The sequence below is a fragment of the Bubalus kerabau genome, chromosome 15 (genome assembly GCF_029407905.1).
Source record: "Bubalus kerabau isolate K-KA32 ecotype Philippines breed swamp buffalo chromosome 15, PCC_UOA_SB_1v2, whole genome shotgun sequence".
Lineage (NCBI taxonomy): Eukaryota > Metazoa > Chordata > Mammalia > Artiodactyla > Bovidae > Bubalus > Bubalus kerabau.
This window is the reverse complement of record NC_073638.1, coordinates 56,455,430-56,474,732: the sequence shown is the minus strand read 5'-3', so window position 1 is coordinate 56,474,732 and position 19,303 is coordinate 56,455,430. Positions and strand designations below refer to the sequence as shown.

Sequence of the window (19,303 nt, the reverse complement as noted above, 5' to 3'; positions counted from 1 at the left end):
ACAAAACAATGATATTCACTCTTGCCAGTTATATTCAAAATTTTACCATTCTAATCAGGGAAATCAGGCAAGAAAAAGAAATACAAGGCATCCTGATTGTAACAGAAGAAACTATCTCTATTTGCAGATGATTTGATTATTTCATATAGAAAATCCTAAGGAATTCACTAAAAACTATTAGGACTAAAAGTGAGTTTAGCTAAGTTGCAGATGTAAAATCAATAGATTCAGTTGCATTTCTATACTAATCCAAGTAACTAGAAAAATAAAATACTTAAAAATAAATTAACAAAAGTGTAAAGTTAATACACTGAAAACCATTCATTTCAACAGTGTTGAAAGAAATTAAAGATCTAAATAAACACAGAAACATCCCATGTTCATGGATCAGAAGATTTAATATTATAAAGATGGTAATACTCCTTGGCTGATCTATAGATTCAAAGCAAACCCATGAGATTTTCAACTTTCTCTTTTGTAGAAAGTGACAAGCTGATTTCAAAATTCATACAGAATCACAAGGGACTCAGAACAGCCAAACATCTTTTAAAAAACAACAGAACAGGAATATTCACACTTCCTGATTTCAAAGCTTAATATAAACCAATGGTAATCAAATCAGCACAGAGACAGACGTATAATGGAATACAATTGAGAATCCCGAAATAAAGTCATACATGTTTTCAGTGGATTTTCCACAAGGGTACTGAGATCATTGAGTGAAGGAACAGTCTTTTTTAAAAATGGTATTGGGATAATCAAAGCTCAATATGCAAAGAATGAAGTGGGATCCTTACTTCACACCATTATGAAATTAATCAAAACAGATCAAAGATCTAAATTTAAGAGGTAAAAGTATCAATCTCTTAGGAAAAACATAAGGATAATCTTCATAACCTAGGATCTGGCAAAAGATTCTTAAATAAGATACCAAAAGTACAAGCAACACAAGAAAAAAATCAACTGTACATCATCAAAATTAAAGGCGCTTGTGCTTCAAAGGACACCATCAAGTGATGAAAAAACGACCCACAGAATGGGAGGAAATGTTGGAAGTTCATGTATCTGATAAAGGCTTAATATCTAAAATATGTATAGCAAAAAAAAAAAAAAAACACCTTTCAGTTCAATAATAAAAAGACAAATAACTCAATTTAAAAATGGCAAAAGATATAAATAGACATTTCTCCAAGGTAGATATAAAAAGGGCCAATAACCACATGAAAAGACACTCAAGACTATTAGTTATCAGAGAAACACAAATCAAAACCACAATGAAATATCACTTCACACTTCACACAAAGTACTAGTTGCTAGAATCCAAAAATCAGAGACAAACAAGTGTTATCAATGGACAAGTGGATAAACAGAATGTGAAAATATTATTTGGCCATAAGAGGGAATGAAACACTAATAATTCTATTTCATAAATGAACCTTGAAATCATTGTGAAGTAAAAGAAGCCAGTCACAAAAGATCACACATTAAATGACTGCATTCACATAAAAACCCAGAATACAGAAATCTAGAGACAGAAAGTAGATTAGTGGTTGCTTAAGGCTAAGAGGTTGTCATGGTGGGACTTCTTTTGAAAGTGATAAAAATATTCTAAAAATCAACTGTGGTGATGGTTGTACATATCTGTGAATATACGGAGTGAGTGAAAGCTGCTCAGTCATGTCCGACTCTTTGTGATCCTATGGCTGTAGCCCACCAGGCTCCTCTGTCCATGGAATTCTCCAGGCAAGAATACTGGAGTGGGTAGCCATTCCATTCTCCAAGGGATCTTTCTGACCCAGCAACTGAACCCAGATCTCCTACACTGTAGGCAGATTCTTTACCATTTGAGCCACCAAGGATATACTACCTACCATTAAATAGTACTCTAAATGGGTTGAATGGTAGGTGAATTCTCTCTCAATAAAGCTCTTTTTTTAAAAAAATTTCAGAGCATTTTGAAAAGGAAAACTTTACACTTCTTTCTTGAAAGCACATATACCATTGAAACTAAAGCCTGACAAGAGACTGCAGGCAAAAAGAAAACGAGAGATCGATTTCCCTATGACTACTGATACATTGTACTATCCATACCTCATACTAGCTGTGAGGCAGTGACCAAATGGTACAAAGTTCCAGTCAAAAGGTACAAACTTACAGTTAAAAGACACATAAGTGCTGGAGGTGTAATGCACAGCATGATGACTATAGTTAACAGTACTGCATTGTACATTGCAAGTCGCTGAGAGTAAATCTTAAAAGTTCTCATCACAAGAAAAAACACTGCAACTATGTGTGGTGATGATGCTTATTGTAGTAATCATTTTGTTATATATATATATATATATATATAATCATCAAATCATTATGCTACATATAAAGCTAATACAATGTTATATCAATTACATCTTAAAAAAATAATAAAATGTTCCTATCAAGAAAGTAAACAAAAAATTGAAAATATCAGGATCTCCCAAAGTCCTGTTCTACTCTGAAATAAAATATAGATTCCATGGAGGGAAAAAAAATCCATTTTCTTTTCTTAAAGATATTAAGTATGTTATGAGGCATTTAATCTCCTTAAATCTAAGACTCTATCCTATCTGCCTTTCTAGTCAATACCTTTATGATTCAGTAACTTATGTTATTGTCTTCTACCTTTGAGTGCCCACTGTGCTAGAGATGATTTCAATAAACTGTTATGCCACATTTCTTCACTGTACAGTGTCTTTTAATCTTAGTACCTCTGCCTAGCACCTAGCAACTCATGCCAAATTCACAATATGATCTCTAACACAAGACTCCCCAGACTAATTTTTCTACTGCTCACTTCTCATAACCCCAGTGGGCTCCAGAGTATAGTTCTAAAATCTGGGTTTGTTTCCTCTGCTTCCTTTATCTCTCCTGAAAGTTCACTGAAGAAAACCTCTTCCTGCTGTGCAAACTGCTTTTTCATTCTTCTCTATTCCCAAGCATCAGTTTCCTCTATATAAATATCCCCAACATGAGGGCCTCAGAATATACTTTGGAATTAAAACTCTTGTGCTTAAGGAGCCTATATGTGGAAGTAAATCCATATATATTATTACAATTTTCAGAGAACTGGTGACTGGGGAAGAATTACCATCTCCTATAAACATTTTTCCATTTACCTGACTCCTGTTTGATTTGAATGGTAGGCTTGATACCAGGTGGCAAAGGAGACTGCTGAGGCTGTTGCTGATGAGATACTGGAGAAGGCTGGGCCACCTGTTGCTGTGTCTGTTGCTGCACTTGATGTAACTGCTGCTTAGGAGACTGCTGATGCTGTTTAGGAAACTGTGCAAGAATCTGAGTTGGGGCACCCACTAAGCTTTTGGGAGAAGGAAGTCTGGTTGATGCCATTTTGATTGCTGATGTAGATACACCTATAGAAAAGTAAGGAAAAGAACATTTAAAATTAAAGCATAATTAAGGCTACTTCTGGTTATTATAGTAGATAATAATTTAAAACTAGGTAAATCAATAAAAACAATGATTATTCAACACCTAGTGTCAGATATAATGGATGTAGTATTTTACATATCTGATATCTAGTCCTCAAACTTTGCAAGAGAGGCACCATTGCTCCAACACTCAAAAAACTAATTCATTTTCCCTTGGTGAAGAGTCAAAACAAAAGAAACATCAGCCAGCACATTCTCACACATCTCTCAATAGGTTTTTCTCTTAGAAAATATAGATTCTCAATGTGAATAAAAGAACAAAAGCAAACTAAGTTTGGTTTTGTTTTTTGCAAACTAAGTTTTGAATACCGTTTTTTAAATATTGCTTTTCAGGTTTTAATGAGTCAATTTAAAAATGGCATTAGACAAAATAATTTATACTGAAACATTCACCTTTTATTATTTAGCATGGTAAAGCAGCTTTTCTGTATCTCATTTCCAATAAAGTAAATATCAGTTGTTTCTTGACCGGTCATTAAATAATCATGTGGAAAGGTACAAGTGGGCATACTATTTAATGTATCTATAGCAAAAAATTCTCATGATAAGAGATTTTACGAAATTTTTCAGTGCAATGCTAGTATTAGCAAGCATGCACAGGAAGCAAATACCAACAATTTTCACTACAGATGTTATGAGTTTGAGAAAAATTATTCCCTCTCCCAGATTTTTCATCAGTAATCTTACAATTCATCAACAACACAAGAGGACTATTATCTGTAATGAAGAGAAACTGATAAATTAATAACCTAATTATAAAAATCTAATTATCAAACAGGCTATTTCACACCTTCCTCCCCCACAGCCCTATTATGACATTTATATTGCATTACAGAAAAAAAATTTAAATATCACATTTGTATGTAAAATGTTTCTGGAGAATAATAAAAATGAAGAAGAAATCTTAAGACACTCCAACTCAGTTTTCCTGTATGTTGAGTTTACCCTGCACTATAATTCTCTAAGGGTTGTTTAACAGATCAGGTAAAACCACAGATTGAGGAATATTTTGAGAGAAGAGAAAAGAAAGATGCAGTTAGAATCAGCTCAAGGGCTTACTCATCTTATTTACACATTATTCTTCCACCTTGCTCACCTCTATCCCTCCCTGACTGCTAGGATTTTAGTGACATGTGTCTGCTATATTGCTTAGTTTTGCTGAACTAGATTATCTCTGGAGCCCCTTTCAAGTGCCAACGTTTTAAAACTTAATGAATATAAAGTGTTATTCAAGTGAAAGTATTTTTAAACTATCTGAAAACTTTAACCTTTACATTGCATTAATGAACTCTTGTATTAACTGAGGTAAACTGTGCACATGAGTAACCTAACTAATCTATGTTCTCTACATCCTTTTATATAGGAGCACATTTGAATTGACAGGGTTGAGGAATTTCATAATAAGAAGATTTCATGAAACAGAAATGGAAAATGGGAATTGGGAATTGGGTTCAGGGCCAGACTAAAAAAAAAATATAGTAAAGAGAACAGGAGTATTAGTGTATACAATAAAATAGGAAGTACCATATTACTTAGGTTGAAGTGCAATCAAGGAGGAAAATAAAAGCAGAAGACTGTCACAATACTGGGTAAGGTAATTCATCAAGTCTATAAAACATTATTAGAAGAATGAGACAAAAGAAATTTCTCTCACCAAAGTAAGAGAAAAGACAATGGCAACAGGATATATCTGAGAAACAATAAAAAGTAGAAAAATAATAGTAATCAACCTGAGTAATAAATAATAGTCCATTCTTCTGTTAATGAAGAACAAGAGTCAGATGAATTTAAGAGATAAGATAAAAAAGGTTATTTATGACTTATAGTCTGATAAATACTGTATGAAAACTAGAGGGGATAAAAGGGAAGAATCATGTTGTGATACATACTGAAGTATTTATAACTGAAATTATGATATTTAGGATTTGCTTCAAAATATTCCGGGTCAGGGATATGTAGAGGAAAAAAGCAGGTATAGATGAAACAAGACTGACCATGTGTTGCTCATCACTGAAGCTGGGTAATGGGCACATGGGTATTCATTTTACTATTCTATCTACTTATGTGCTTGCAATTTTCCATAATAAAAAAGAAAATTTCAGTTATCCTATTTCATAGATGACCAATTCAGTATAAACATTCTAATTGGTAGAATTTAGGACTTCTTATATTCCAAATATGTAGTTCCTCTCCATACACATGAGCCAACCATACACAATTCCCCTAAACTCTACTTTTAGAGCCAGTCAGATGATATCACTTAAATGGCAGAAAGCAAAGAGGAACTAAAGAGCCTCTCAATGATGGTGAAAGAGGAAAGTGAAAACGCTGGCTTAAAACTCAACATTCAAAAAACTAAGATCATGGCATTTGATCCCATCACTTCATAGCAAATAGATGGGGAAACAGTGGAAACAGTGACAGATTATTTTTCTGGGCTCCAAAATCACTGCGGATGGTGACTGCAGCTATGAAATTAAAACATGCTTGCTCCTTGGACGAAAAGCTATGACAAGCGTAGACAGTGCATTAAAAAGCAGAGACATCACTTTGCTGACAAAAGTCCACACAGTCAAAGCTATGATTTTTTTCAGTAGTCACGCATGGATGTGAGAGCTGGGCCATAAAGAAGGCTGAGTGCTAAAGAATTGATGCTTTCTAATTGTGGTGCTGGAGAAGACTCCTGAGAAGTCCCTTGGACTGCAAGATCAAACCAGTCAATCCTGAAGGATATCAACCCTGAATATTCATTGGAAGGACTGATGCTGAAGTTGAAGCTCCAATCCTTGTCCATGTGATTCGAAGAGCCAACTCATTGGAAAAGACCCTGATGTTGGGAAAGACTGAGGGCAACAGAGGCAGGTAACAGAGGATAAGATGGCTGGGCAGCATTACTGAGTCAATGGACATGAGCTTGAGCAAACTCCAGGAGATAGTGAAGGACAGGGAAGCCTGGTGTGCTGCAGTCCATGCGGTCACAAAGAGTCAGATACGACTTAGAGACTGAACAACTACACTTATTAACATGGAGTCCTCCACCAGGTCTTATTGTTACTAAGACTCTTCCCCCTCCACCACCAGCTGCCCCTAGAAGAATAACCAGAAACAGACACATCAGCTCTAAAACAGTTTGTCTTTAGTCCCCAAAAGAAGCAGACACTGAATGCCATAGTGCCCCAGGTACCTACAAAGAAGCTACTGAAGAAGCCCTGCACTCAGATCACAACTGCAGTTTATATATTACCACTTCTGCTAACATTTACCTTTTTCTAAGAAAATGCCTTAATTTCTTAGCCCTTGTATCTAAATTAAATATCTCAAACAAAAACTCAAAATAATCATACACTTTCCTTGGAGTATCTACATTTGGATAGTTTACTTTTATATCTCTCATGCTCTATTGAATTCCACTGAATTTAGGAGAAATCTCTGAGATGTCTTGTCTAGCTCTCCTATGACGACTTAGGGCTCAAAGATATACAGGATGCTAAGAAACAAAGGAGAAAATAGGGAAGTCAAAGTCACAGGTTCCCAAAAGATTCAGAAGATACCTGGAGAAAATTAAGAATGAAAAATCGAAGCATGGAATATTCATTTGCCTAAAGGTATTTCAATACTAATGAAGAGAAATACCAGTCAGTCAAACCAGTCAATCCTAAAGGAAATCAATCCTGAATATTCAGTGGAAAGACTGATGCTGAAGCTGAAGCTCCAATATTTGTGCCACCTGATGCAAAAAGCCAACTCACTGGAAAAGACCCTGATGCTGGGAAAGATTGAAGACGGGAAGAGAAGGGGACGACAGAGGACAAGATGGTTGGATAGCAACACCGACTCAACGGACATGAGTTTGAGCAAACTCTGGGAGATGATGAAGGACAGGGAACGCTGACATGCTGCAGTCCATGGGGTAGCAAAGAGTCAGACACAACTGGGCGACTGAACAACAAGAGAAATACCCTTCTTTTCTCAAATAACAATTTCACAAAAGGGAAATGTGCGTGTGTTGTTGGGGGGCGGGGATTAAATCAGAAGCTTGGGATGAACACTACTATATATAAAACAGATAATCAACAAGGACCTACTATATATATAGCACAGGGAACTCTATTCAATATTCTGTGATAATCTATAAGAGAAAAGAAACTAAAGAAGAATGAATCTATGTATAACTGAATCACTTTGCTGTACACCTGAAACTACCACATTGTAAATCAATTATACTCCAATAAAATTAAAATATTATGAAAAAAAATTCCATACACTACATGGACAGAATTTCGTGATGAATTACCACTTACCTTGTGCTACTGTTGACATGACCACAGATGGTGTGGAAGAAACCACAGCTGTTACTGCAACTGTATTAGGAATAGGTGATGGTGTAGAACTGCTGCTGCCACTGCTGCTACTACTGACCAGAGAGGACTGTGAAGCAGTTATAACCACTGGTGGCTTCTGAGTTGTGGAAGCAATGACTGATGTTGGTACAAGCTTAGTGACTGCTGCATAGTTATGGGATTTGGAGAGAATGTTGGGCACGAAGGTTGAACTTGGTGATGTGGTCACTATAATAACCTAAGGAAGGTAAAATAAGTTATTTTCATGTACCTATCACACTACTAATGTATCCAGACTCACAGTTTATACAATTTAAAAATAGCTTATGAAACACAATGAAGCAATTCAAGAAAAAGAAATTTACAACTAAAAATATATGAAAGCTTTCCTTTACTAGTGATCATCAAAATGTATTTAAAAGAAACAACTTTTACTAACCAAACATTTTAAAAGACAACATTCAATGCTGTACAAGATGCAGCATTTCAATATGCTCAGGAAGTATAAACTGGCATAATTTTTCTAGAAAATAATTTGGATAGTCATTCATTTATAAATATTTGTTGAGCATCTACTATGTGCCAGGCATGGTTCTAGAGGCTGAGGCTAGTGGAATGAACAAAACAGAAAAATTTCTAATTTCCATTAAACTACAGTCTAGTAAGGGGAGAAAAACAGTAAACGAGTAGAAAAGTAAATATATGTCATGTTGAGATAAATGGAAGACACAATAAAGCAGGGCAGAAAACAAAAGAAAAAGGGGGTGGTATACAGTTTTTTATAAAATGTTTAATGAAGATCTCTCTGACAAGGTGATAAATAAGCAGAAACTCCAAGTAGGGGTTAAATCACACTGCTACCTAGAGGAAGAGCATCCAATGGAACAGGGAACAGCAAATACTAAGCTCCTGAGGGAGAAACAAGCTTGGTATGTTCAAGAAACCTCAAGGACCTAATAAATTGGATTGGAATTTATAAGACAGAGAGTAGTAGCAGACAGACTTAGTAAAGTAATGGGGGACTAGATGATGTAAGATCATATTGATATGTATACCCTTGATATATGATATGATGAAAATGGCATTTTCTCTCTGTGGTCTTCCTTCTAAAAACCCATAACCATAATCTAATCATAAGAAAAACACGAGATAAATTGAAGAAGTGGGGCATACTACAAAATATCTGACTAGTCCTCAAAACTGTCAAGGTCCTCAAACACAAGGAAAGTATGAAAAACTTTCACAACCAAGAGGAGTCTAAGAAGACATAACAAGAAAATGTAATGTGGTATCCTGGAACAGAAATAGACAATAGCTAAAAACTAAAGAAATCTGAATAAACCATGGGCTTTATTAATATTAATGTATCAATATTGGTTTATTAATTGGAGCAAATGTACCATATTAACACAAAATGTTAAGAACAAGGGAAACTGAATGCAGAGTATATGAGAACTCTCTGTACTATTTTTTCAATTTTCCTATAAATCCAAATCTGTTCAAAAAAATAAAGTACTTTTTAAAAAGCACTACTCAATTTGCTAGGTGAAAAGTACAGCCAGGCAGAGACAGGAGAAACAGAAAGACAAATTAGGAGACTCCTGAAAACCAAGCAGAGAAGATGGTGACCAAAATGTCTGTAGTAGAACTGACAAAAAGTGAACAAATTCTGAATATATTTAAAGGAAAACCAACTGGATTTGCTCACAGACACAGAAAATGGAGGAAAAAAGAGGCAGGATAGAGACTTCAAGGTTAACCACTAGGACTTGAAAAATGTAGGTGACAGAGGAGAAAGCATTTCAGAAAGAGGGAACAGGACGGCGCAAAAGATCAAAGGTAGGAATTAGTCTGATGTATTTAAAAACAGAAAAGAGAGCCAGTGCAGCAAAAGTATACAGGGCAAGGAAGGGTTACAAAAGTAAGCAGAGGCCAGATCAAATTTGCAAACCAGAGTAAAGAATCTAAATTTTATACTAAGTATAATGGGAAGCCATGGGAAGATTTTAAGTAAAGAAATAGCAAAACCTGATTTATAGTTTAAAATATCATTCTAGTTGCTAGGTGATGAGAGGTAAGAGTGGAAGCAGTGAGACTAGTAAAGAAGTCACTGCAGTAGACTAGGCAAGAAATGGGAGAGGCTGCTCGGACTAGGGTGTTAGTAGTCAAAGAGGAGTGATCAGATTCAGATTACTTTAAGACAAAGAGTCAACAGGACTTGCTGATGTATGGAAATGGCAGAGTTGAGGAAAAGAAGAGAATCAAGATTAGCTCCTAGAGCTAATACACACTGGTTTATTGAAATCTCCTAACAATTTTACCACAGAGATTACTATTATTATCCCCATTTTACAGTTGAGAACACAAAACCATTTATAAATCTGTAGTATCAGCTTTATTCTGGGCAAGGATAATGGTAGTTTAGTGATACCCCAAATGATACTAAGTGAATTTTTCCTCTTTAACCAGAATTACTTTTTACCTACCTAGGACAGAAAATTGTTTTGAAAAACCCAAAGAATTTAAGGGAGAAATTCTTTTTTTTAATTTTTATATCAGTCCTAAAGAATGTCTGAAATTAAATCAGTAAGTCAAACTTACTGATGTCTGTCTGTACTCAGTACTGACATCTCAAAGAAGCTTTGACGTCATATTATTATTATATATTCCAGTGTTAGAGAATTCTAAGTAGTGTCCATTACTTTAAGAAGTTTGTTGATTATTTGAGGAGTCAAGAGACATACGAGTCTTCACCAGCAAAAACCTCTATAGAGCTGACCAGCGTACTTCTACATAGACTCAATCAGCAAACCTCTACATAGCACTACTACAAACACAACCATTAGCCTTCATATAAACTGAGAAGTAGACCAATATGGTAAAAAGACCCGAAGTTAAGAGTCAAATGAACCTGAGAACTCTGAGTAGAGAATCTCTGCTACTAACAAATGGTAGGGCCCCGGATATGTGAAAATCTCTATGTTTCAATTTTCATCTATAAAATAGGGATAATAATACTTACCTTACAAACCATTATAAGGATTAAGTGAGATAATGATGTGAAGCATCTAACATAGTGCTAGGCACATAGCAGGTGGTCAATATTTGGCAGTTTACAAATGGTACTTAATAGTATCTTATTACTACTACTTAATAAATGTTAGAAGGATATCAGTAAAGCTGTTATAGATCAAATCAACCTGAAAATTAAAATTTTAATATATCAAATTAATGTGGAAATTTATTTTAATGTTCTCTATTTTTGTTTCATTAAAAAATTTTATATATCTTTTTCCCAAATTCTGATACTCCTGAGAATCCAAAGAGCTCACAGTTACTATCAACTAGCCAAGCCAATTAATAGTAGTAATAGTAATGGTAGGTTTCATATTTGCCAATTCTGAACTAATGGTAGTACCTTCCTAGAGCACAGTTTTTAGAGGGACTCTGCGGCACAGATGAGAATTAGCCAAGGCTTGGCAGGAAAGTATGCCACACTTAACAGGCAATATCTGTCATGGGTAGGGAAAGGGAAGCATTCACACTTGGGTCAAATATTTTTAATTTTAGAACTAGAGTATACATGTAGACTTCTAATATTAAGACAATAACATTTCAGCAAAATAAATATAGAATCTTTGAAAGCATGTTTTAGATTATAGGTATAAATGATAAAATATACTTTGAGATTTCAGTCTGCAAGCTAATTTCTGATTTGAAAAGGGGTTATCCAAAATTAGAGATCCACCTTGAAGAAAATTTACTTGTACTTCAGTTACGTGTTACAATAAGGGAAACAAAGGGATTTTGAAACCAAGAGAACCACACAGTGTTTATTCAGGCCATAATTCAAATTACTGACCTTCTAGCACTCACAAAAACTCCTTAAGAGTGCTGGGACTTGCACCCTAAGGATAAAATGAAAAATATCAATCAAGCATGTGAAAGCATAAAGCTATATTCTGTTGCTTTGTTTATATAAGTGTTGTACCAATGTTATACTTAAAATGAAGGCACCACATTAACACAGGTGGAAATTTGTCTACCCTGAAAATACATGACCTATTTGAGTTTGAATCAAGTCCACAAAGTCAAAAATAATTATACTTAATGTAAAGTAATTCCTAAGTTGACTTCCATAGGATTTGTGAGAAATCCAAGGTGAATAGAATAATGGTAACAGCTTTACAGAGATTTCAAAAAAATCCAATTATCCAGCAAAAGGAAAACAAAAAACATACCAAAAATCCAGTGTATCTATTAGTCCTACCCACATTCAGCTTCTCCAAGAAATAACAAAATTAATGGCACTGAATACACATGAAGTAAAAGAGTATAGTTTTGCACCTAAAACAAAATAAATACTAGATACTTAGTAAATATTTGTGGAATGAATAGGTCTTAATTTCTTTTTTGGCTGTGCTGGGTCTTCATTGCTGGGCAGGCTTTCTCAAGGTATGGCAAGTGGGGGCTACTCTAGTTGCAGTGCGTGGGCTTCTCATTGCAACGGCTTCTCTTTGGAACACAGGCTCCAGGGCATGCAGGCTTCAGCAGGTGTGGCACATGGACTCAGCAGTTACGGCTCCCGGGCTCTAGAGCACAGGTTCAGTAGCTGCAGTAAAGGGGCTTAGTTGCTAAATGGCATGTGGGATCTTCTGGGAGCAGGAACTGAACCCATGTCTCCTGCACTGGCAGGTGGATTCTTTACCACTGAGCCACCAGAAAAGCCAATTTAATTTGTTTTACATGTTTATTCAACACAGTAGGACAAATCTAAGGTTCTAAGCCTGGAATATTATGGGATGACTCATGCATGACTTTGGAGATAAATATGTCCTCTTATGAGCATTACAAGTCTGACAATCTCAACTATCCATTTTCAATTGACAATTCAGAAGAAAAGGAAAAATTAAAATTAAAAAGTCCACCAATTTCACTTATAGGTGAGCCCCCATCTATTATAAGAATTTTTATATAGGTTTACTAAGAAGACTGGAAAGTTAATTTAAATGTCGGGTGACATTTACTGAGTATTCATCATATGTACTATGTTAAGTACATTGCACGAATCATCTCAATTAAGTAGTAAGCACTATTTTTATCTTTGTTTTTAAAGGAGACTGAGGCTCAAGAGAGATTGAGAGCAACTACTAGAACCATATATACTTATTCATTCAACAAATATTAGTTAACACCTACTGCATGTCAAGCACTGTTCTAAACACTAGGAAATAGTAATGAATAAGATCAAGTCTCTACCTTCAGTAACTTATACTGTATGGGAGAAACAGAAAATAAACAAACAAGTAACATAATGTCAACTAGTTATAAGTATAATGAATAAAAGTAAAATAAGACAGAATAAGGAAATAATAGGACATAGACTAGAGGTGGGTGCTCTTTTAGGTATAACTTTGCTACATTATTTCTCAAATATCAAAAGAGCAGAAGAGAAGAGGGAGATGAGAAGAGAATTACTGATAAAATGGATCCAGCAAAGAAGGTAGTAAAAATTTACAGAAGTAGATTTAAATATTCTTGGAGTATAGCAGGCTAAAGACACCTAATATCCAGCTAGCCCAGAAAACAATAATTAAAATGTATAAGAATTGATATTCAGAAAGATTACCCTGGAGCCATCAAATACAAATACAAAAATTATGTTCAGTGTAACATTTAAGAAGTCAGCAAAAATAGTCAATTTCTATATATTAAGGGGGAGGCTTAGTGAAATAAATTCATTATTTGGAACAGTTCATTCCCAATAGTATAAATAAATTTTTTTTTAAAGTTCACTGACTTGACTTATAGGTTTATCTCTTCCAGTAAAATATTTTTATATAAGTCTACCAAAAAAGATTAGAAAGTTAGTGTTAGGTAACACTGCTTTCCATTAAAACACCAGCAAGGGAAGAGACCTAACATTTTTTGAGTACATACATTTTGTGTACTTTAAAATACCCAATCTCGGGAATTCCCCGGTGGTCCAGTGGCTAAGACTCTGTGCTCCCGATACAGGGGGGCTGGGTTCGATCCCTGGGGGTCAGGGAACTAGTTCCCATGTGCCACAACTAAGACTCTATGCAGCCAAATAAATAAAAATAAATATTAAAAATAAAATACCCAGTCTCATTTAATCCTCACAATAACCTTATAAAATAGGTATTATCCTCATCTCACAGATGGATAAACAGATTTAGAAAGGTTAATTTATCTCAAGTCATATTGGAAGAGCTGGGGTTCTAACCCAGGCCTCTTTGACTATAAAAATCCTTACCTGATTTTTAATACTAAACTATGGTGCCTCATCCTAAGGCTGAAGACAAAATTATATTCCACAGATCAATTCATTATCATTTCTAGTTTATCAAGAAAATTAAAATTTTTATATATTATATAATGACATCTTTCCAAGAAACTCAAGGAGCTTCTTTAAATGAAAGTTATCATGGATCTAAAGACTTAAAAGTAGGAAAGCAAACTCCTGAAAACAAGAATTCACCTCTACTCCTTCCCCCAAATCCCTCTAAAACAGTATGAAGGGATTTTTCAGAAGAGGCACATAAACCCAAAAGGTTAAAATAGAAAGGAGACAACAGCTACCACGTTTTTGAAAAGTGGAAAACAGAAGTAACAACCAATCGAGCATACTCAAAAAACTGAACATCTAAGACCAGCAAGCAGAGAAACAAAAAATAAGACAGCTTTCAGAGAATCCCAGAAAGACTCAGGAACTTGAGAGTACCAGATGCTTCTGAAGTGGGGGTAACAGAGGGATTAAAAAAATGGAAATCAGTTGAAAACCTGTTCAAGCAGCATTAGGATCCCCAGCTATCCTCCCCTATCCTAAAGGAAGACTAAAAACTTATTCTCTTGAGGGAGAGATTGAATCCAAGGGAATTTGATGATACAAGGCTGAGGAGAGTAAGTGCTATGGTGAAAACAGAGGGGTTTAGTAAAGTTTATGTACTGAATGATTAGACTATCCAGCCCTCTCCCTCCCTTCGTTCACAAGATATTGGCAGACAGGCTTACTACTGTAGGCGAAGACTAGAAGATTCTTCTCTAAAGAATCCGTCCAGAAAAAGCCTTAATGAGAATGACAACTGGCGGAGGTAAAGTGGTACTGAGTGTTTATCAACAGAACAGCCCAGCTAAGTCAACCCACAATGAAAGTCACCTGCCAGTTATGTCCCATCCAACTCACAAAGCTTTCATCAGCTTTTTAGTCCCCATTTCCATATATAGATGTGGCCAACGTTTAAGGAAACTTAAAGACAGAGATCAAAACAAATAAGTAAAAGAAATTTACGAGAGAAAATATCAAAGAAAAAAAATTTTTAAATTATCGTATCATTAGAAAAGAACATAGTGACCATGAAAGAGCAAGATACTATTAAAAAAAAAAAAAAGGAACTTTCAGAGAGCAAGAAAGTTACTAGAAATTTTAAACAGAAAAACCAAAATGAAAAATTCTGACAAGTAATGAAGGATAAAGTTAAAAAATAAAGAAAATAATACAGAGCATTTACTATGTGCCAGGCTCTATTCTATGCATTTACATTTATTATCTCATTTATTTACACCTTAAAACCCTATAAAATAGATATATTATTCTCACTATTTTACCACAGAAAAACTTACATCAAGAGTTTAGTTTTCCCAAAGTCACATAACTAGTAAGTAGCAAAAAATGGGATTCAAAATTCAGAAAGTCTACTTCTAAAATCCAAGCTTTTAACTACTTTACTACAGTAGGAAAAGCAAACAAATGGAAATTGGGGATGAGAAAGATTGAAATTCCAGGATCAATCTAGGCATTTAATATCCAGAATAAGAGGTGATCCAAAAAAAGACAGAGAAAAATCAAAGAAATAATTCAAGAAATTTTCCAGAATTGAAGGATAGGAGTGACTAGAATAACAGGGGCCACTTGAGTCCACAACTCAATGGATAAAATAAAGACCCACAACCACGGAAAATTACCTTGAAGTTTCAGAACTCTGACAGTTACTAAGAGCTTTCCAAGAGAAAATGAGGGTCTGGAATAATAATGGCATTACTGGACTTCTCAAAAGCAATACTGTAAGCCAACAGCCAGTGAAGCAGCATCTTTAAATTCTCAAGGAAAATGATCTCCCACCTAGAATACTTACCTTGCTAAATTGACATCAAGACAGTAGGAGGATAGAATAAAGAAATTTCCAGTCTACCATGTAGGGTCTCAAAGACTTCCCAGGTGGTGCAGTGGTAAAGAATCCACCTGCAATGCAGGAGATGTGGAAGACATGGGTTCGATCCCTGGGTCAGGAAGATCCTCTGGAGGAGGAACCCACTCCAGTGGGTTCCAATGACAACCCACTCCAGTATGTTTGCCTGGACAATCCCATGGACAGAGTGGCCTGGAAGGCTACAGCCCACAGGGTTGCAAAGAGTCGGACACAACTTGAGTATATGCACATGTGTGCACACACACACGCACACACAAAAGGTCTGAACAACTCTACTTTCCACCCCACTCATATACCAAGAAGCTACTGGAGGATATACTTCAGCAAATTTGTAAATAAACCAAGAAAGGGGAAGATCAGAATGACAGTGAAGGGAGATCTTAGACACAGCAGTGTGTAACAAGCCTAGGGCACCATCAGTTTCCAGATTAATGTCGGAAGTAGAGGGTTCTAATAACAAAACTGACCAAATATTGATGACTTGAACATACTGAGAGAAGAGTTTAGAAATGAATTAATGATAGCTTTCAAGAATTAAAAAATAAGATGATAACAATTATTCACTTAATCATATCCTTCCTTTCTTCTATGAAACACCTAACTGTCTGACAACTTCATTACTCTGGCAGCATAAATACTGAGTTCCTAAAGGTAAAGTTATCCAAATAGAGGCTGAAAGAATCCTCTATATTTTAATTTTTTTTCCAAATAGAACCATAAAAGTGAAATAAATGGAAGTCTTAGAAGATCTGCTAGCTATATCATATCAGGCAAGTCATGTGGCATCTCTGAGCCTCATCTACAAAAACATAAACAAAAAGTAAAATAATAATATCTAACCCAAAGCTTTATATGTAGAATTAAAGAAAGATGTGAACATTCCCACCATAATGCCAAGCACATAGTAAGTACTCAGTGCATGTTTGTTAAATCTGAATCACATTGACTGAAAGAGATTAAAGCAGCACCTGGCAGACAGAGATTCCCTCTACTACATACCTTCTGTGTTGTTGAGTTTGTCGTCTGTGTTGATGGTTTGGTGAAGGTTATTTTCACAGGAGACATGTGAGGTGGCAGGGAATTGGCAATGCTCTGCATGATGTTGCTCATCTTAGGACTGCCACTCACAGGCACAGTGATCGTCTTCGAGACCGGAACGACAGCCTTTGGAACTTCCTTAAGGACGACAGGGGAGGAGCTGGAAGAGTTTGTTCGCCTTCGTTTTCTGGGTTTTTCATCTTCATCTGAACAGCTAACACCTGTAAGGCAATAACAACATCGTTAAATTTTATAGCAATCTAATCTTGTATTTATACTTCATTTTAAAATCATTGTGTCATCAGTCATCCTTGACCTCTCCCTTTGCCTCATGCCCAATCAGACAGTTCATCAATCCTCCCTTAGGGGAGCTATCTCTGAGTCTTCCCGACTTTAACCCTACAGCCATGTCAGGCCTCCTTATCTCCTGCCTGTGTTTCAGCGACAACCTCCTAAAAGGTGTACATGATTCTAATTTCTCCACTTCCATTCTACCTTTCAACCTACTACAAGTTATAAAAATCTCACATCTAATCATGCCAGTGCCCTGCCTCAAATCTTTTAGTTTTACCTCCCTACAAGATAAGGCACAAAAATCATTACTGTCTCATTCAAGGTCCCATATCTTTCTAAGAACACAATACCCTATTCCACCCACCCTATAATCCTTGCAAACTGACATGTTCACCATTCCCCAAAGCCAACTTATCACATTCTCTATCCATGTGGAATCTCTATATACTCTTGTTCTTTGGGGAACACCAAGTATCATCAATGACCTCTTCATCATCCAGCAATCATCATCCTATAAGCTATTTCCTCAGTGAAGCCTTCCCTTACTCCAAGCAATGCTAATCCATGTCGCCTCTGAGCTTGGAAAGCACTTCATACATTCTTTTTGGTATCACTTATCCCATGGCAATGTGGCAGTCAGTCTGCACATCTCCTGTTATTAAGGGACTCTCAGAGGTCAACAACTCAGTCTTATTGGTTTGTTTCCCTGGTACAGTGCCTTGCACATATGAAGTTAGGAGAATGAATGATCATATCTCAAACTAATGTTGCCTGTGTGATTTCTGAGAATAAAGCAATAAACTTTCAGGTACTTCAAGCTATATATTATGTGAAATACTTTCTTCATGTTTGGGATTCACTTTCAACATTTAAAAAACAATTAAAAAATAGACCTCTACAGTTATTTTAAAAGACCATTTTGGCTAAATCCACAGAAATCAGGTATAATACTCCCGAAGTTTAAATTTTTTCTTTATGTACTAAAGCCTCAATTGTCTTGTACTTAAGAAAAAAATCAAATGAAAAACAAAATTTTGCAATATACATAGGAAATCTTTATAAAGCAGACATTTACAAAAGCACTCAGCATGACTCATGGAATTGGTGATAAAACATAACTCCTTATACCTTTAAGTTTTAGACTCTAACCAAGACTGACATGAGCTAAAATTATTTGTCTAAAACTGAAAAGTCCACCTCTAAAAGTTACAAAGAAATTAAGTTTATAACTACATTGAGAAAAATGAAAGTCAAATAGTAATGATCTCGAGTTAACACTAAAAGCAAATCAATACTGACATAACAGACATTGAAAGCAAAAAATGAACTGGACATCAAAGTGCTTCACAGGGTAGAATCAAAGGGTTAACAACTGCAAATAAACGTCAAAAAATTACAGTCAACTAGAAATATGAAAGAAAGATGCTCTAGAATGCTTCACTGAAATTTAACAATTAGATGATATGTTGCATAATTTTTAAAAACACTACAAAGACTACAATTACAGGAAAGGAATTCTTTACAATGTTCAAAAACCAACCACTGCTTATAGCCAGTGGGCCAATGAATTAATCAGGAAGGCAGATCTAATCAGAGCCTATGCTGCAGCTTTTAGCCAAGATGGCCCTGATAACACTGAGAATATCACTTACTTTTGACATAAACAGTACTTCCACTTGGCAAGACAACTACATTGGAGGCAGGACTGGCAGGTCTTGGAGACTTAACCGTTGCTATGCTGCCACTTGGAACAGGGGTAGAGGTTGGGGTTGACGTGGTACTTGTGTAGGAATAGCAAACCACTACTGAAGGAACGATAAAAAAGTCCACTGTTAACTTTCACCAAAACGGTCCACACATACACAAAGATAATTTTTTTTACTTCAGGCCAATTTTAACATTTTCATATAACCAGAAG

At 35.5% G+C, this 19,303-nt stretch overlaps 1 protein-coding gene across 12 annotated transcripts in view; it reads right to left on the bottom strand.

The window, feature by feature from the left end:
* Positions 1–19,303, bottom strand: part of EMSY (EMSY transcriptional repressor, BRCA2 interacting) — an 83,160-nt gene that overhangs the window by 48,421 nt on the left and 15,436 nt on the right. For 8 of the 12 annotated variants that reach the window (XM_055549145.1, XM_055549144.1, XM_055549134.1 and 5 more), the window contains 4 exons: positions 19,038–19,190; positions 17,053–17,312; positions 7,784–8,060; positions 3,150–3,404 (listed from right to left, as the gene is read on the bottom strand). In XM_055549145.1, coding sequence (XP_055405120.1) covers positions 3,150–3,404; positions 7,784–8,060; positions 17,053–17,312; positions 19,038–19,190 — 945 coding nt within the window. The remainder of the gene's footprint in view (positions 1–3,149; positions 3,405–7,783; positions 8,061–17,052; positions 17,313–19,037; positions 19,191–19,303) is intronic. The other 4 variants (XM_055549135.1, XM_055549140.1, XM_055549141.1 and 1 more) reach the window with 2 other exon arrangements.